General features: G+C 37.0%; 1 protein-coding gene across 1 annotated transcript in view; it reads left to right on the forward strand.

The window, feature by feature from the left end:
* ubash3bb (ubiquitin associated and SH3 domain containing Bb) overlaps positions 1 to 20,832 on the forward strand; it is a 23,064-nt gene continuing 2,232 nt past the window's right edge. Inside the window, exons 1-10 of the mRNA XM_083549437.1 lie at positions 1 to 304; positions 12,972 to 13,025; positions 14,320 to 14,506; positions 16,263 to 16,461; positions 16,866 to 17,035; positions 17,216 to 17,424; positions 17,774 to 17,918; positions 18,125 to 18,245; positions 18,345 to 18,464; positions 18,546 to 18,638. Coding sequence (XP_083405563.1) covers positions 177 to 304; positions 12,972 to 13,025; positions 14,320 to 14,506; positions 16,263 to 16,461; positions 16,866 to 17,035; positions 17,216 to 17,424; positions 17,774 to 17,918; positions 18,125 to 18,245; positions 18,345 to 18,464; positions 18,546 to 18,638 — 1,426 coding nt within the window. The 5' untranslated portion in view covers positions 1 to 176. The remainder of the gene's footprint in view (positions 305 to 12,971; positions 13,026 to 14,319; positions 14,507 to 16,262; positions 16,462 to 16,865; positions 17,036 to 17,215; positions 17,425 to 17,773; positions 17,919 to 18,124; positions 18,246 to 18,344; positions 18,465 to 18,545; positions 18,639 to 20,832) is intronic.

The following is a 20,832-nucleotide window of genomic DNA, read 5'->3' on the forward strand; positions in this document are numbered from 1 at the left end:
TTGTTCAGGCTGTGTAACGGTGTGTCGATTACTGTACGAGCGCTTAGACGTGCTGTGCCTCACAGTAGCGGGGGAGGAGGCCGACCAACATGCTCATACGGAACTTATCTGAGTAGCTGTCTCTTGCTGGGTTTTTATTCCCCCGACCGAAAAGTAAGCTGGCATCCTAAGGAGGCATGGCAGCGAAGGAAGACATTTACTCCAAAATCATTCCTCGCAGACTCCGGCCAAACCGACACAACACCGTCAAACACGGCTCTCATTTGGACGTGCTGTTATCGATGGGCTTCCCTCATACCCGAGCGTGAGTACTGCTGCTCTCACACACACACACACACACACACACACACACACACACACTAATGGCTTTCTACTGTACCTGCTTTACTGGGGTTCAACTTCTGTTCAGCTGTTATGTACATATATATATATATATATATATATATATATATATATATATATATATATATATATATATATATATATATATATATATATATATATATACACACACACACACACATACTTTACATTTATTTACACAAGTAAGGTTTCACCTAAGAAATGTTTGTTAGAATTGTTTAAATAAGTAATCCATATATATATATATATATATATATATATATATATATATATATATATATATATATATATATATATATATATATATACTAAATATCCAAAAGTATTGGGTCACCTGGTCGGTCATAAATATGGTATGTGATTTTTGATTCCACATTTAGTACCAATTTGCAGGTAATGATGTAGGTGAGGAGACCTGGGGTGCAGTCAGTGTTCTAATTTATCCCAAAGGTGTTCAGTAGGGATGAGATCAGAGCTCTATAGCAGACCACTCAAGATCTTCCTTTCCAAAACATGTAAACCAGATATTCAAGGAGCTGTTTTTACTGTTATTACTATATATATATATATATATATATATATATATATATATATATATATATATATATATATATATATATATATATTACCTCATCGTCAGGTCTTTTCTCAATGTTCAACCGTCAACCAACGTGAATTTTTGATGAAGCCATGCACATTGTTGAATCAAATTCCTGTGGTTCTCTGCTGTTGTAATCCATTGACCTAATAGTGTGATGTGTGTTCTAAAATGCTTTTATGACCACCATCTTTGTACAGAGGGGTTTTTAAGTGACTGCTGCCATCTTGACAGTTAAAAAAAAAGTCTGGCGATTCTTATCTGACCTCATCATCAAGGCATTTCCACCCACAGAACCGCCACTTACTTTGTTTCTGTTCTGTGTAAACTCGAGTATGTTGTGCATGATAGCAGTTTCTGAAAAAACGTAATCTGGAATCTGGAACTCACTCTTGCCAATATGGAACTAACACTTTAACATTTTCAAAATCATTAAAATCACATTGTTTCCGCATTGTGATGCTTGATGTGAACATTCTCTAGCTCTTCACCAGTATCTGTGTGATGCATTGAACTACTACTAAATGGTGAGCTGGTGGAATAATTTCATGAATGTTCCGTTGGAAAGGTGTTCTTAAGAAAGTGGATGCTGAGTGCATATATATCAGGGAGTATTCCTAGTATCATTCAGTGATATGTAATTTAATGTGATTGCGCATTCTTTCAGTACGCTGTTAAACTGTTTGAAAAGTTTTTATCTGTTAAAAAAAAAATAAAAGTGACCTACAGTATGTATGACAGATTGCCAACAGTAATAATAAACAAGAAATACATTCCTAACTGAAAAGCTGTAAAACAGAATGTCATGAGTATTTAAAAAAGAAAAAAGAAACACTACTAAATAAAATAATAGCAGTGTATGGAAGAGTAGTACTGAGTTGTTGTATTTCATACAGTATACAACACACTCTAGAAATTAAAGGTACCATACTGTATTTGGTACAATTAGGGTTCTATTAAGGATACTTATTTTTTTATATTTTTAATATATATATATATATATATATATATATATATATATATATATATATATATATATATATATATATATATGTTGCTTGTAAATGTAAATAAAGTCTGCCCTTAAAAAATTTATGATATATAACCATCATTAGACCTTTTGGGACCACTGGTACAAAGGATGGTTCAACCGCTGTAACACACTGCAACAAATAGAGTCTTAGCAAGTGAAAATCTCTTCATAAAGTTATTTGCCATTAGCTTCTGAACAAGCTGGGATATGCGAAGAAAATAATTCCACTGTGCTATTATGTATATGAAAAAAAAAATTCATTCTTGTTCTAGTTTCAAGCATTAAATGTTATTTATTTGTCTTATCATTTTGCTTTTTCTAGGAATAAAAATAACTAGTACAATTCTCATAGAACAAGACTGTTACATATTTTGAAGTCTACAAATAGGCTTAATAATCTTATATTTGAAATCTTATAATGGGAAAAAAATTGCTTACTGCAACTATATTCAAGATATTGCAACTCCGTAAGATATAATCTTCTACACTGCACTTGGAAAAAACAAAAAAAGAAGAAATGTTTTGGTTGTTGTTATGGAAAAGTAAAAGTGTAGTGGGTGGTTGACTTGAATCCAGAACCCGCTTCTAAGGCTTACACTGTGGCTGATCAGAAACTCCATGGTATAGGCAAAAACACAACTTTTGTGGATGTTATTTGTGGTGTTGGTGACACCAACATAGACATGGTTTTAGGTAATTGTATGCACCACAGGTAGACAAAAAATATTTTCCAGCTAAAGTGTGTCAGTGCTTGATGCTGACCCAACTCCCATTTCTTTTTTATTGGCAATGGAGGGGATCAGAAATTCATTCCAGTTTTGTTCAGCTAGGTATCTGCACTGGCCAAAATACTAGTAAGATACATGACAGATAATATAATCACATATATAAAACACAAAGGGATGTGTTGTACTACAAAAATAATGAATCATCAAGATCTGAATCTTAGAACTGTTTCATTCCTCTTTTTTTTTTACTACAGCAAAGTTTTTTTTATGTAAATAATGACATGTACCGCTTCCCGTGGGCTCACCACCTGCAGGAGGGACCGTAAGGGACGGTGCTGTGAGGATTGGGCAGCAGTCGAAGGCGGGGGCCTGCTTAGACTGCTGCCCCCGCGACCCGAATTACGGATAAGCGGGAGAAAATGAATAAAATGAACATGTACCGTTTATCTGTTGGTAGTTACGTGTAATGCTGTGAAACAATAAAACAAGTTAGTTCCTCTTTTTACTTATGCTATAGCAGATGTAAACGATTTTTACCTCAAAATCCCAAAGTTTATAAAAAGGAAAACAATGCAGTTTGTTAGAGTTTTACCATGAACTCAAAGTCTTCTCTTGTGGAACTTTTGCATGACAAAATGCCTACAGGGGTATAAAAAGTGGTAAACTCAGAGGTTAAGGTTGTTGGACTTTTGATCAGAAGTTTGTGAGTTCAAATCCCAGCACCACCAAGCTGCCACTGATGGGCCCTTGAGCAAGGCCTTTAACCCTCAATTGACAAGTTTTATAACTTAGATAATTGTAAGTTGCTCTGGATAAAACTGCCAAACACTAATCAATATGAGTAACTTTACCTTTTAATTTAACTTATTAAAGGATTATTATATAGTGCTGAATGATTGGGAAACTACTGCACAAGTGATAAGGGACAGCTTGGAAGGTACTTGGTGTGACCCCTGCAAATAGAAAGTAAGGCAAAGAGACATGGTGGTGAAATGAGGAAGTGCAGGAGCGCATAAGGAGAAAGAGGTTAACAAAACAGAATTGGGATCGGCAGAGAGATGAAAAAAGTAGGCAGGAGTACATGGAGATGTGGCAGCAGGTAAAGAGGGATGTGGCGAAAGCCAAGGAAAAGGCATATGAGAAGCTGTATGAGAAGTTGAACACTAGGGAAGAAGAAAATAATTTGTAGCGACTGGCCAGGCAGAGGGACCAAACTGGGAAGTAAGAGCAATAAAGGATGGAGATGGAAATGTGTTGACTAGTGAGGAGTGTGTGTTGAGAAGATGGAGGGAGTATTTTGAGCAGCTAAAAAATGAGGAAAAGAAGAGAGAGAGAGAGAGAGAGAGAGAGAGAGAGAGAGAGAGAGAGAGAGAGAGAGAAAGTTGGATGATGTGGAGATGGTGAAGCAGGAAGTGGATAGGATTAGTTAGGAGGAAGTGAGAGTAGCAATTAGGAGGATGAAGAGTGGAAATTCTGTAGGACCAGATGACATACAAGCATGGAGATGTTTAGGAGAGATGTCAGTGGAATTTTTAACAATATTGTTTAACAAGATTATGGAAGGGGAGAGGATGCCTGAGGAATGGAGAAGGAGTGTGCTGGTACCGATCTTTAAGAATAAGGGGGATGTGCAGACCTGCAGTAACTACAGGGGAATTAATTTGATCAGTCACACCATGAAGTTATTAGAAAGAGTAGTGGAAGCCAGGCTGAGAGAAGAGGTGACTATCTGTGAGCAACAGTATGGTTTCATGCCGAGGAAGAGCACCACAGACGCATTATTTGCTTTGAGAATGTTGATAGAGAAGTATAAAGAAAGGTCAAAAGGAGTTGCATTGTGTGTTTGTGAATTTAGAAAAAACATACGACAGGGTGCCGAGAGAGGAGTTTTGGTGTTGTATGAGGAAGTCAGGTGTGTCAGAGAAGTATGTGAGGGTGGTGCAGGACATGTGTGAGTACAGTGTGACAGCAGTGAAGTGTGCAGTAGGAACGACAGACTGGTTTAAGGTGGAGGTTGGATTGCATCAAGGATCGTCTCTAAGCCCTTTCCTGTTTGCAGTGGTGATGGACAGGATTGACGGACGGGGTCAGACAGGAGTCTCCATGGACTATGATGCTATATGTGCGTGAATGAGAGGAAGGGCAGTGGAGTGGTGCGGTTGCAGGGAAAAGAGGTGGAGAAGATGGATGAGTTTAGGTACCTCAGGTCAACAGTGCAAAGTAATGGAGAATGTGTTAGAGAAATGAAGAAAAGAGCTGCAATGTAGTACAGAGATGAATTTTTTAGAAGCCCAAAGTGATTTTTTTTCTCTTCTGTAAAAAAAAAAAAAAAACCCACAGTGCCCCCACTAAAAGATCAGTATTGCAGACAGCCACTAAATCAGGGTTTAGGGTTAGTGACCCCATTTGTAAATCAAGTGACCCCACATGGGTTTGTTACACTAGTTTGAGAAGCTCTTGCATTAAAAAAAAAACTACAAATGCATATATATGTAATATTTCAGAGTGCAGAATTCCCCTTTGCACTTTAACACAAAGTTATTAATACTCCTTACTGCCATCTAATTTTTGAACAATTGGCCCATTTTATTGTTCTCCCAAATGAAAAGAGAATGTCCCAAATTTGTTTAAGAGAAATGTCATAATACGTTCTCGTTTAAACCAGACAGTCCAAGATGAGATGCAGTCAGAAGTGTCAGTTTGTGCTTGATACCTACTGTAAATGCATGCACAATAGAGTGGAAAACACAAGGCCAGATGCTCATCATCCCATGACTGATATTCAAGTCACAAGGTGCTGTCTTTTACTCTCCTTTTGACAAGAGCATTTGGCATGGGAGGGAGCTTAAAGCCTTGCAGCTGACCTGTATGAGCTCTTTGTTTTATGAAAAGAGTGCTTGTCTGTAATCTTTGAGCCATTGTATTAAGCAAAAATATACTCCGTTATTCGTTGATTTATTTATTTTTGTTCTAAAAACCTTCAGGGATTGTTTGTAAAGTCAAGGATCCTCAGATTCCTAAAATGGTTAAACGGGAATATAAATGGAATCTCTCAGCTGGGTATTTTTGCATAAAAGAGTTAAGGACTGGTCCTACAAGACTGAACTTTAACCTGACTTTCAAATAATTTTATTTATTTTTAATTTTTTCTTCGAAACTCAGCTTCTTTAAACATTAATGAATGGCTCTTCTGTAGAATCCATCAAAAGTACAGAACACGTTCTCTCAAAACATTACTTCATCTGGCTTTCTCCCTCTTTAGGAGAATTTCCTTTTACTGTTTTCACTGCTGTAACCCTCATTAGTTTTTTGGATTTAGATCAAATTTGACTTGGATTAATGAGGTTGCAAAGCAAATCTTCTGCCTGTTTCAGCGAGATCAAGCTGTCAGAATGGTTAGCATGTTGCTTTCTATTGTTACGCTAATGATACATGTACTACAAATTGTTCTATTGACCTGGGTTTTACCTCATTGAGTACATCATTTACATATTTCTCCAAGTTGGACTATTTTATTGTACTTTCTTTGGAACTAAATGGTGTGCACTGGCCTTTGGAAGACTTCTTGCTTAAAACCATAGGCCGAGCGGCAGTCACAGTTGCAGTCACAGTTGTGCTTGCAGGTGTTGTAGTTGATGTTTTTTGGATAGACAGCTGTACGCCATTCACTCAATCCCTGATTCAAGCTCATGTTTAGCAGACATAGCAGCTGTTGTTTTATGGGGTATACTTTAGCCAATGGTAACGTGTTCGCAGTAGTTCCATTGCTGCCTATGTGTCATGTTCTTAGAATAACACAATCCGATGCAGCACTACACTCTGACACCAGAAGACAATTTTAGCAAAGGAAAAAAAAAAACACTGTAATACACTGACAGGCTCTGGTAAAGGCATGCCTGTTTTTTCTGCAGTTTGCTTCACCACCATAAGAGAAGAAAATGTATTTGCCAGAGTTTGTGTGGGTATCCTCTCAGTAGTGAGTCCACCATCTGTCTGTTGTGCCCTTGCCAAATAAAGAGCAGGCATCCAAAAGTGAGTGTCCTTCCAACCTGCTGCTGTATTACCTCATTCAAGCTCTGGCATGCTCTCAATCAGCCTGATGGAGAATGTTTTGAATTCACGTTTGGAGCTTTTAAATAATGATACAGTTCCAAAACATGACATTTTTAAATGGAATGACTTGTAGAATTGGCCATTTCGAATTCTTTTTTGCAGCTTGGGGGGGCTATTGTAGGCAGAGCTTCTCTATTTACCCCCCTCCCATTTAAATCTTAGATAATTTTTTAGACCTTTTGCCATGTTTCTTGGCAGATTCAGTACACTATTCTAAGAAGTATCGCTGTGTGCAGAAGCGATTTGTGTCGATCTGCCAAACAAAAGGAATGCACTCTCCATGTTGCCCACTCATGCTGAATTTAGAAAAGCTAATCAATATATTTGTTTAAATTATACTTTATTCATTTTATTTTCTGGTCGTTTCTATTGTTTAAAACCAAACAGTTGATTTTTTAAAAAACATAATATGATTGTAGATCAAATTAATTATGAGGCTGAACTTTACCAGTACAACCTTACAATAAGCTCTTTTTACCATTATGAAGGGAACTCCATTTGCACAATTTGGCTCTTGTTTTTTTTTGATGGAACTGGTATGCCACAGAACCTCCAGCATAATAAATTCTGTGTCCAGTAATGAAAGGAAGGAAGCTTGCAATTTGTTTATGAAACATAGCTGGTACTGATGGTTAAGTATAATTAGTGCAGAGGGCAGATTTGTTCACACATTTCCCGACCGTACATGTCTTTCAGATATACTGTACCTCAGTGTAGTTAGTATCTGCGCAATTCTGAAAGCTGAATGTGTATGTGCAGCAGATATGAATAAAACTGCTCTCTCAATTATCACAAAGCATCATCATAAACAGGAAGCATAAGGATGCTGGGCCTGATGCCGAGAGATTTCCCTTCTAAGGAGCAGCAGGGAGAAGGTGTGCTAGCGTCTGTATGGACAGCTGTGTGGGGGTGGAGAGGCATAAACATAAACATAGGGTTAAGGTCAGGAAGCTCTGATGGCACACTGGAATATGTATAAAGCCATGTGTCGAAATAACAACAGGTTAGGCATGGTTCCAGCACATGATGCTTAATTCATTCAATGTGAATCAAATGTCACCCTGTTAAATCTAAAATGATAACACTGATGCAGCACATGCAGAGTGCAATTGCAGTTATTTAATAGTGTGGTTTCTGGTTCACAGGCTTGCATATGGATCGAAATTGTCTTGATGTTCTCCATCTGTAGAGCACGGTTGTAATGGGGCTTGCATATGGAGACAAATTATGTGAAGGTCTCCCACCATCTGTTCAGCCAGGTTCTTTTTTATTAAATTACGTACAATGAAATTCTGTTTAGTTTTAGAATCAACCGCCTATTATGTATGGTACATTGCTTTAGGATATTTACATTATAGGATGTGGTTATTCATCTTTGCCAAAGGCATGGACTGTACAAAGCTTGCATATAGGTGCAAATTGTCTTGGTGGTTATGTTGATAACTGTGGTTTCCTATTAAATGTCCTCTGCCAGCAGCCTATGTGATATTTTAGTGTTTAAAAACTATAGCATGACCATTTAGTGTAGAACCTTTTACCAAAGGCAAAAAGGCCTTTAATTTGACTTTTAATAAAAAAAATCCACATAACCAATTTCTTTCATGAATTTCATTTTTGTTACAAGTTTCCTATTTCACTACATGCTAATGTGTAAGACATGTTAGTAGGAGTCTTAATTCTGGAAAATCTCTAGAAAGTCTGCTTAACCCAAAATCTCTAGCTACATTGACTCTCTGACAGATATTTAAAAGCAGTTCCTACTCAGCTCAGATTTGTGAATAGAAACAAAAAGAAAATCAGGAATTAACTCAATTTCATTCAATTCAGTTTTGGTTGTATAATGCTATTACTAATGGGCCTTGTCACTAAAAAGGTTTACAGGAATCCAGATACAAAATGTTTCATGTAAATGTACCATGAAAAAAAGAAAAGAAAAGAAATAATATATATTAGGGATATATTTCTGTGTTACAGCAGCAAGAAAAGAAATGTGCAAATATATACAAAGTAGAGACATAATACAAGTCTATACATCACAGTGTATTAATACAAAAGAAAAGAGACCATCAATAAAGCTTTCAAACATATTACACATAGGTAATTATTGCACAGTAATTGCACAAAACTTTGTTATTGGTATTATTGCACAGTTAAAAACACAATAACCGAGTGTATTTTGGTGACTGGTTCACTGGGAGCGGTTCTGTACAGTCGAATAGCAGCAGGGAGAAAAGACCTTCTGTATCGTTTCTTCAGACACTTAGTCTGTCACTGAAGGAGCAGCTCAGAGAGGAAACTTATTCATACAGGGGGTGAAAGACATTATCCAGCAATCATTATAGTTTAGTTACGATCCTCCTTTCTCCCACCTCCAGTACAGTGTCCAGGGGAATCCCCAGGACTGAGCTGGACCTTCCTGGTCACTTTGTCCACTCTCTTCCTATCGGCGGTAGAGATGCTGCTGCACCAGCAGACCACACCATTGAAGATGGCTGAGGCCACCACAGAGTCAAAAGACTTCTTCAGGTGCTCTCCCTGCACTCCAAAAGACCCTAGTCTCCTTAGCAGATAGAGTCTGCTCTGTCCTTTCTTGTAAATAAGCAAGTTGGCAATTAAAAACTCTCTGAGCTGACAAAAATAAGAAACCTGTAGAGGAACTAAACTCAAAAGGGAACCCATCCTTATCTGGGTAATGCTGTCTAGTGTGATTATGAATTATTTCATGTCTACTTTAACTGTATGCTGTAAAGTCAAGTTGTGTCAAGTGTGTTAAAATCGACTTGTGTGTGAGCATTGTTAGTTTAACTCGAACTTTTTGTTTAATCTGCTAGTGTGAACAGAAATGTGCCACATAACTAATCCGTACACAGTCATGTTTTATTCCATACTGCTCGACTGAAACCGATCGTTTAATTTGTTTGTTTGATTTTTTTTTTTTTTTTTTTTACCTGGGCATTTGCTGATCACAGCTTTTTTTACATTTATTATAAGAACGGAAATAATAAGTTTTTTTCTGCCCACATTTGCGGTTACTTTGTTCTTTAAGAGTGGAAAGTATTTTGGTTCACTACATACAGACCCTGTTCCTATTCTTTTGAAATATTTATTATTTATTTAATTAAGAGAAAAAAATGCATTTGACTCTGGAAGACTGTAAGCAAATTAAACATTATATAATTTATTTTCTTTCTTTATCATTATTATTATCATCATAAATGTATAAATTTCTTTAACAAATCAGTACAGTGAAATATTTAGTGTGAGACAGTGGAGACAGATGAGCATCCCTGATCCAATTTATCAGACATTTTAGATGTTAAATGCTTTAGAGGAAATATGAAAATTATGTAAGCTAAATTATATATATTAGCATTTACCAGTTGCAGAGATAGATAACTAGATAACTAGCCAGATCTTTGATGTACAAAATGAAAGCTTTGTATTAAACATAAAGTCACTTGGGTAGATATTTGTCTGTTGTGTCAAATATTTCTGAGTTTCAATAGCTTTACCTAAACTCTATAAAAGCAAAGTATAAGGAGCATCTTTTCTAGATAAATAACCGCTTAGCTAAAAAAAATATAGGAAGTGAAATTAGCTAGCTAGCTGTAGCTAGCAAAGGAGCCTAGTAAAAACTAGACTAAGCTAGGTAGTTAGCTAGTTTAGCAGTTTTTTAAATACTTGATATTTATGGTTGCTGGGTTAACTGATTAGTTAAATCAATTGGTAAAAAAAAAAAGTGATGTATACATTCGTAGACTTTATTTTTTACCTGACAACTTATTTATTTAGAGTAATGTGCTTACACATTCATTTTACATTAAATTAATTATTGTTACATCATTAGTACTTTTTTTTTTTTTTTTTTTTTTTTTACTTAAGTCTATTCTATTATTTTTTTTACCACTGGAAACTACTTCAGTGTTTTTTTTTTTATCTACTTTCATGTTTCTGTGTTTAGTATATGCAAGGTAAGAGTGTTCTCAGAGTAATCAGGAAGTGTGGCCTTTCTGTCAGTGCACTATGGTTTAGCTTACCACTGTGGTTTACTTAAATATAAGAAATGACTGATCTGTGTTGCCTGATGCATAAGTTGGACATAGGAATTGTGCATTTTCATGCTTAATTGTTTTTCCCTCTTTTTCTTTGCATATTAAACATGCTGCACACCACATACCCATCTATATTTGATTAGCCGAACAGGTGATTCACAGCTGTGTGGCTTACATTTCTTATTTTAGCAATATGAAAAATACCAAACCACAGTTATAATCACATTTCCATGACACCACTAGCTTTCACACTAACAGGGGCCACTGAGGTGTTTGTCAATAATGTAAACTTCATCTTTGAACAATAAAAATAATATATTCTGCACTAGGTTTAAAGTTCCTGGGTGGGCCTTTGTGAAAAAATTGACATACTCCACAGTTCAGACCTTTGTTTCAGTGGTATTAGGAGACTGTGACACTAAAAGGGAAGCTATAACGTACTGTGGGGTTTCACTTCAATAGTTAATTTAGCCAGTGTGAAAGCGATCTCTGGACACCTGTTTCGCAGGCCTGAGGTCTTAATGCACTCACGCAATGGGGAAGTGATTGCTGTGAATCAGACTTCAGCAATAGTTTTTAATAACCACTTTCATTGTTATAGATACACTAGTTTACATCTTTAATTTTTTTTAAAAGTTCCCTTTTTCGACATTATCTACTATACTGCATTAACAAAAAAAAGATAATTACTACTTTAACAATGTAATAGATATGAATTGCAGTTAGTGTTTATTTTATCCTTTGGTAAAAAATAATAATAATAATAATAATAATAGTTACCTCTAATGGTAAATATTATGTCCCCAAATGTTGAAAACTCTAATCTCGGATGTGTAACTATTTGGAAATTTTTGAGAGTTAATTAGCTGAACTCAGTGTAAACTCATATATATTAATCAGTTGAATACTTTATATGCAGCCGTTGACTATATTTTATATTTGGTTTATTAAAAAAAAAAAAAATAAATCAAACGTCCTTTTAAAATGTTGCAAAAATCTTATTGATGTTTACGTTTTTAGATTTGGTATAAAGCTTTACCATTTACATGCAAATATTCTGCAGTAGGTATAGCAGTTCTAAAAAATCCAAATATGCCGTGAACCTCGTACCCTTGTTATTTTACTGGGGCGGTCGGATATGGCACACTTTCATCTAATTCAAATCACTCTTTGCTAATTATCTCATTAGTGAGATAATGCGTCAGGTCAGACAGCATTCATTATCCCAGATATACAAAACCCACTACGAAACGAGTCCCTGTTGGATACAAGTCAGTTCAGACAAATTTAGCAGAAGTAAGAGCATAACTCAGATGAAATCTATTGTATAAGGTTCTCTCTCTCTCTCTCTCTCTCTCTCTCTCTCTCTCTCTCTCTCTCTCTCTCTCTCTCTCTCTCTCTCTCTCTCTCTCTCTCTCTCTCTCTCTCAAACTCATTTCAAGGGTATTTAGTGTTTTCACTGTTACCCCATATGTACAAATATGTTCTTTGATTATATCAGATGCTAATGATTGACCAAAAAACCCCCATTTGCAATTCTGTTATTTTTCAAATCCTCAATATGCGAAGAAAAAGTACACTCAACTTTTCTCCCACATTGCTTAACTGTTTCCACACACTCATGAATTCACCAGAGAGGTGTTTTAATCATCGTACAGCTCACCGTGTGAAATGTTCTCCATTTTGTCACCAGTTATGTTAAATACACTATACAAGCGCCAGTACTGTATGTCATGTCTTTGTGATTGTGAGTCACATCATGGAACACAGAGTATCACTTCTTGGCTCTGTAGCTTCATAACCCGCCCACACAGTTTTAGTCAGCTCAAGCACGAACCCCTCCCATGATAAGCCATGTGCAATAAGAAAAAAAAAAAAAAAAGAAACATCTATGTATTTTCTCATGTGTGATAGTGTTGCTCAATCAGGGTGTGATGGAAAAAAAATGAATCCGGAAAATCAATAAGGTGCAACGGTGCAAATAAATAAATAGAAAGGTCATCATGCCGAACATTTCCATTCTGATGCTGATGGTTGATTTTGCTATCTTTCCATTTTGATATGCCTATCTATGTTGATTGCAGGTTAAAGGCACTGGTTTCTACAGGAGGCAGGAATGTACAACTTGCATGTGACTGGTAAGACCCCTTTTCATTTTCTTCATGCTGTAAGCAATCATACAAAATACATTCCACCCTCAAATCTGTTTTATTTGGACTGTGTTCTGCTGCCTCCCACTGGCAACACTGTGTTTGTGTCACGTTATAGCCCTTCTAAAGAATTACAGAAAAATCCTATTCTTGCTTTAGTTTCAGACTTAGATATGCATTTAAAAACAACTTAAGAAATTATACTTTGACATCAGGGCTAAAAGAAAAAATATACAATCTTACAAATTAAATGTTGGGGTTTATCAAATATCAAATAACATTACTGCCATTTTTAGGATGCCCTTTTCTAGAGCAACTTACAATTATTTCATTTATATTACTGGGCAGTTGAGAGTGGCAGTTTGGTGTTAATTTGATATGAATTTCCAACACCTTTTTCCACTGACCTACCACTTTGAAAACAAATGGCTAAAACATATTTTTCTGATAGATTTAATAAAACATATGCTGGCTCATTGATCTGTCAGATATCTTGAATGACACCTTATAATTTAGCATTTTGATCTTTTCCAAAGCTCTTCTTAAGAAAATTGTGTAACACCTACTCTGTAAAGACATTCGGAATTTTGTTAATCTATATGTCAGTTCAATAGTCTGTCTGTCTGTCAGTTGGTAGCATGGCTGTCAGTTGTTTAGTCAAAATTGCCATTCAATATTTCGTCAGTTGATATGTCTGTCGGTTTGCTGGTCTACATGGCTGTCCTTTAAAATGTCTGTTGGTCTGTCTGTTGGTCAGTTAGTCTGTCTTTCAGCCAGCTGGACAGTTTGCCCATCTGTCCGTCGATCCAGTCCTGGTGACTTGTGCTTTTTTGATGTACATTGAAGCCCATTAGAAGACTATTAAAAACAGCGGTGTCACTTGATCCCAGTCTTTTTCACTATGAGTGGAGAAATATGATGTTTTAGAGCTATGGACTTTCAGTATTTCAGTTTATTTTGATTTATGCAAAGAAATTGACATTAACATGATTTGCTTCTGATTTGCCCAACAAATGCCAGTAGGTCAATTAGTAATTTTGAATTGCCTACAGAAGTAAATGATTGTATGAATTGTGTGATTGTAGTGAATTAATATAAGTGAATTTATTCAAATTCTTTGGGCAACTTATAGTTACATAAGCATCATTTTCTGTGATATATTGTAAAGATATATACGTTCTTTCAGCTTTTCCCATTAGGGGTCGCCACAGCGGATCATCCGCATGTTTGATATTGTAAAGATATATAAGGGACACATAATCTACTGTTTGTCTCTCTGCAGGCTTTTCTCCCATATAGATGATCCTTTCCTGGATGACCCCTTACCCAGAGAGTATGTATTGTACTTACGGCCAAGTGGCCCCCTTCAGAACCAGCTGGCTCACTTCTGGCAGCAGTCACGCCTCACATGTGGCAAGAACAAAGCCCACAACATATTTCCTCACATCACACTCTGTCAGTTCTTTATGGTGAGCCTTTTCTGGTTATTTATTTTCATAAATGGTTCTTGAGATGATATCCTGTTCTAACTATTTTATATAGTGGTGCAGTTAGTATCTTTGACAGCTAATAGATCCCCTGTTTGATTTTCAGCCTAAGTTCGTTTGTAATTTGAGTATGTCATTGACTTTAAATAAATCTAGGCTACTAAATTAACAGATGCCAATAATGATATGCAACTGATTCCCAATGTTGAAAATGTGTACTCTCCTTCTCTGTGTTTATTTTACTAATACTGTACATTATATAATTCCTATTGTTTTGTAACTCTTTTTGTTATCCTTTAAGCATGTACTATATACTGTATATATATATATATATATATATATATATATATATATATATATATATATATATATATATATATATATATATATATAAATATAAATATAAATATTATATCCTGAACTTGTGTTACTATTGAAATCACCACACAAAATAAAAAATCAAGAATAACACAAAACAATTATGTGCAAATCCCCAGCCACTCTCAGTGCCGGTCCCAAGCCCGGATAAATTGGGGAGGGTTGCGTTAGGAAGGGCATCCAGCGTAAAACATGTGCCAAATCAAACGTGCGGAGGATCCGCTGTGGCGACCCCTAATGGGAGAAGCCGAAAGAAAGAAAGAAATTATATGCAAATCTACATATATGACAAAGTATTTAGAAATGATCTTTAATGCTTTAATGATTTGATGTAGGCATGATAAGTTGTTATGTTCATATATATTATGGACCACTGATATGCCAAATGCCTTGAATTAAGCCAAATTGTGTTTGTTTATTTATTTATTTTATTTTATTAAATACTTTATTTTAATAAATGCCTTTCTTTAGAACATTTTATACCACCTTCTGTAAAGACATTCAAGGTGTGCATTCCTGGTGTCTTGCCTTTCCTGCTGTACATTGTGAAAGAAACCCATTTTAAGAACAACAGTGTCACGTCAGCAGTGTCCCAGTTTTATTCACTGTCAGTGGTGCCAGGAGATTATTTGAGCTATGGTCTTTCAGTATTGCAGTTTTTTGTGATTTATATAAAGAAATTAAATAGCCAACCCACGAATATGTAAATTTTTTCTGTGTTCTCTGTATTCTTCCAAAAGATACCAGTAGGTCATTTGGCAATGCTAAATTGCCTCTAGGAGTAAATGATTGTGTGAATTTGTAGTTACTGATTATGAATTTATTTAAATTATTTGATATGGTATAGGGGTCTCTGGTGGTCTAGTGGTTAGGATGCGGCGCTCTCACCGCGGGCCGGGTTTGATCCCCAGCCACTCTTAGTGCCGGTCCCAAGCCCGGATAATAAGGAGGGTTGCGTTAGGAAGGGCATCCAGTGTAAAAACATGTGCCAAATCAAACATGCGGATGATCCGCTGTGGCGACCCCTAACGGGAGAAGCCAAAAGAAAGTTTATTTCATTTGGTATAGAGCACATATATAATTGGTAAGGTTTAATGCATAGATGTGGGAACGTCATTATGGCCATATTCAGTCTACACCACAACTGGTCCAGTTTCTGCATAGGTTTGAGCTGCGGAGGATTTCCATTTTTTTCCATGTTTTTGACTCTTTGTTGCCAGAAATCAACACTTAGAAATGTTTATTTTTGGCAACAAAGAGTCAAAAACATGGAAAAAATGTTTTATAATAATATGTCTCTAGCAATATTTAGCGGTATATAACAAGGTTATCATTTTTCTCATATTTCTCTTTTGTCTAGTGTGCAGACAGTAAAGTTGAAGCTCTGTGTGGGGCTTTACAGTCCACAGTTAATCAGTGGAGAGGCCGCTTTCCTAGCCCTTTGCCCTTAGAGCTCTACACCTCTTCCAATTTCATCGGTCTCTTCGTTGAGGAGCAGGTGGCTGAGACCCTGAGGAAATTTGCTTTTGACTTTGCTGCAGAAGCTGCCACTAAAGCAGGTAGAACTATATAGATATAAAGGGCAGTTGATTAGACTTCACCTCGCAGCCTTATTATATATTGGTAATAATAGTAAGTTTCACCAATTCAGAGCAACAGAATCATTACAGGCATCTCTGGAAGCCCAATATCACACTCACCTGTTTTAAAACTCTTACTGTTATTTATAAGACATTAACACACTGATTATTTCTTTTTTGCTTTGTACATTTTTATCTTCTTTTTCTCCTTTTCCATGGTTCTCTGTTCTTGAGAGAACAGATTTTTTCCATTGTAAATTGCCACCTTGATGAATCACTTAATTGTGGATCATTCACTGATTTAAATGATCACTTTACTATATTTTAAAGGAAAATAATTGTAAAACGATGTGAGCTAATGGAAACATCTGGTCATCTCACAGATGTACAAGTGGAGCCACATAAGAAGCAGCTACATGTGACTTTAGCTTACAACTTTCCAAGCAGCCACTTTACTTCTTTGGAGAAATTGGCGAGAGGAATCGAAGTCAAGCTTAGTTGTGATTGGCTCGCTGTTCTTTTCTCACGTGACATTAGATATGCAAATCATGAGGTAGGTTTTGGGAGTAATTCTGAAAGTCAATGACTGCTTGAATTATTCTAGTTTAATTAGACCCAGATTAATCCTGCTTAATACAGAACTAAATAACTTTATGCAACATAATAGATATTTAGATAGTATAGTATGAAATATTGATATGCCCAAATACCATTCCCTTTTTTTTTTTGCCAGACTCTAAAGGTGATGTACCCATATGTTCCTCAAAATGAAGACGAGCTAGAGCTGGTACCAGGGGACTTTATATTGACCTCTCCAGTGGACCATATGAGCACCAGTGAGGGATGGGTGTATGGCACCTCTCTGAGCACAGGGCTTTCCGGGCTGCTTCCTGAAAATTATATCAATCGGGCTGATGAGTGCGACACCTGGGTTTTCCATGGGTAAGCATGTTTAACACTTCTGTCTTTTCAAATGATTTTACATAAAGGAGTATTTCACAAAACCTTGGCATAGTATGAGAGACATTTACATACTTATTCACACACAATCAACCTAGTCCACCTAGTGGCATATTTATTAGGCATAAGCCTCATGAAATGCATGTGGAGGATATGCACAGAAATGACATTAACAACAAATTAAGTAAATTAATCATATACAATCTTTTTTTTATCAATGTCAAAAAGATCTAAACATAAACTTAGATCCAATTACTGTTCCACTGTTATAGCATTATCACAGACATGTTTAAACATCAGAGGAAGGTTACTCTTTTTCCATTAAAAACAGGTCGCACTCATTCTTCAGTGCCTTGCCTTCAGAAAAAAGCAACAAAGAGAGCAGAACACTGGATGGCCTGCTCAGCATTCAGTGCCTAGAAAACTCAAAAGCTGGAGATTCATCTATTATGAATGTAGTCTGCCAACCTATGCAGGTGCCATTTTTACAATGAATACCAATTACTGTCAGATAACATAATTATGATGTTAAATGCAATGTATGCAATCCACTGCTAATTTCTTTAACAGCCAAGAATAGTATTCTCTGATTCTTTTCAGATCTTATGAAGGATTCTTGCACCTAGATAAACAAGGTGCAGTAAAGTCAAGCTTGACTGCAGTATGCTTTGTTTTGGTACAGGTACTTAGAATGAACAGTCACTCGCAGTCCCCTAAAAGAACTCTGTTTGTCTGTCGTCATGGAGAGAGGATGGATGTGGTCTTCGGAAAACACTGGTTCTCACAGTGCTCAGATGCCAAAGGTAGCGGGACTTATACCTCTAACTAGAACTCTCTCACTTCTACACATGCATAGATAAAGAGTGACTTCAGCCCAATAGTCCAATATGGTCTTTCTGCAGGCAGATATGTGCGAAGTAACCTGAACATGCCCCCTTTTCTGCCTGCTTGGGGTGGAAACCGAGATTATGACATGGACGCTCCTATTACAGTATTTGGAGCAATACAGGCCAGAACTGTGGGTATGTGGGAACTTCTCCCTCTACAGTTTTTACTAACTAGAAAGTTCAGTAGAGCTTTAAATGTCTGATTGTGTGTTGCAGGTGAGGCATTACTGGAAAATAATATTACTATTGACTTTGTTTACTGCTCGCCCAGCCTCCGCTGTGTCCAAACAGCCCATGAGATTCTCAAAGGTAATAGATTAATTAGTATTCACTATCCATTCCTGTGACATGTAAAAGCCATCATACCCAGCAAATGTGTATTTATTTGCAAGAACCACACACATTTAGTTCCAATTTGCTTTTATAATTCCCTCCTTTTCTGGGAAGATGTTGTACTAGATTTTGGAATGTGCTTGTGGACATTTGTGTTTATCAGCCACAAGTGTGTTAGTAAAGTCCGGTACTGATGTAGGGTGAGGAGGCCTGTGGTGCAGTCAGTGTTCCAGTTCATCCCAAAGGTGTTCAATAGGGTTGAGTGGCATGCTGGGACAGGTTCAAGTGAACGCAAAATTTGATTATACTGCATCCAAAGTCGTCCTGTACAATTGTGTGCCTCCAGCTTTGTGTTAACAGTTTGGAGAAGAACCACATATGGCAGGAAAAGTCAGGTGTCCCAATACTTTTGTCCATATAGTGTAAATAGGTATACATCCATGATATTACCTATTAGGGGTGGGCTATGTTTGGAAAAAGGTAAACAGTAGTTATGTGTGATTCTAGAAAAAGCTAATCTGTGATGGCTGGACAATTGGATCAGAGCACCACCAAAATGGCAGGTCTCATGGGGTGTTCCCAGTCTGCACTGATTATACCTACCAAAAGAGCTTCAAGGAATGTCAACCGGTGAACCGGTGATCTGGTAATGAGTGCCTAAGGTTCATTATTTGTGCTTGGGTAGCACAAATTGCTGAAATGCTCGCTATGGCAGAAAGCTGTCAGAACACAAGACGTCTACATATGGGCTAGTTATACTGTAAGTTATATAGTTACAGTATACTGTAAGTTTTTGGGTCCACGGCGCCAGGTAGCATCATTATTGACAGAGATATTCAGCCTCTCCCTAGAACAGTCACTAAATTTTGCCTGCTTTAAACAGTCCATTACTGCTCAGTAGCTCCTGGTTCTATAACCTCAAATGACTGTAAAAGTCTGTGGAGAGGACGTTACTCATAATCTCACACTCCAGTGCTCATGTTAGTTCTCACTCTTCAGTGTTCTGTATTGTTTTAAAGATTTATAATCACACTCTTGATGTCACCCAAATGAGGATGGGTTTCCCTTTTGAGTCTGGTTCCTCTCAAGGTTTCCTCCTCATATCATCTGAGGGAGTTTTTCCCTGCCACAGTCGCCATGGCTGCTCATCAGGGATAAACACACATCGTTCATCTTAACTGTTAAATTCTAAAAAAATCTGCTTTGAGACAATGTCTGTTGTGAAAAGCGCTATAGAAATAAACTTGACTTGACTTGACTTGTTCCTGTCACAAAGTCATAATGGCAGGCTGGGTTTCTATCACCCAGTAGCCCTGACCTTTGTGATGTAATAAAGTGCATTGAACGACTGCTCAGAGACTTCATCACCTCTTTATTACCTGAAACCTTGGACGCATTACAATTCACATATGGTCCAAATCTACCACCTTCATCATCAACATGTAGCCTTGAGCCATATGAACATCAGGAAACTGTTTGTTGACTACATTTAGCATTTAACAGTATACTTCCTTCAAAACCCAACAAGTTGGGGGGCCCTAGATCACAAGCAGCACAGGTGGGCAAATGTGTCTCACCACCCTCACCCTTAGCATTAGAGCACCCACAGGGTTGTATCCTGAACCTCCTGCTGTACTCATTGTACACTCATGATTATGTGGCCACTGTCACGTTTGCTAAAGACTGTTGTAGTAAGCCTGTTCTCAGTATCTCAACCAGGCTATCTGACGTATATTCAAAGCCTGCAGAACTGGTGCCAGGAGACCTCTTGAACATCAGCAAGACCAAAGAAGTTGATTGTGGACAGGAAGCACCAATATTTTGGTGTTTACATCACACACAGGAACCTTCATTGCCTGGTCTGAGAACAGCACCAAGCAGGATAAACTGTAACAATTTGAGGAACATTCCAGCTGTTAACTTCCACATTTCCCAGATCTCAAGCCAATTAAGCATCAATACAATGTATTGGACAAACAAGCTAATATCGTGGTGCCAGACACCACAACACACCTTCATAGGGCTTGTGGAGTCCCATGTCTTAAAGGGTCAGTTATGTTGATTTAAGGGACACCGTATTAGGCAGGTGCTTGTTAACCCTTATCATTTATGTCTGTACTTTAAGAGTCACTAACAGCTGGAACCAAATTCCTTGTGTGTGTCAACACAC

Source organism: Silurus aristotelis (genome assembly GCF_946808225.1).
Source record: "Silurus aristotelis genome assembly, chromosome: 8".
In the NCBI taxonomy this organism is placed as follows: domain Eukaryota; kingdom Metazoa; phylum Chordata; class Actinopteri; order Siluriformes; family Siluridae; genus Silurus; species Silurus aristotelis.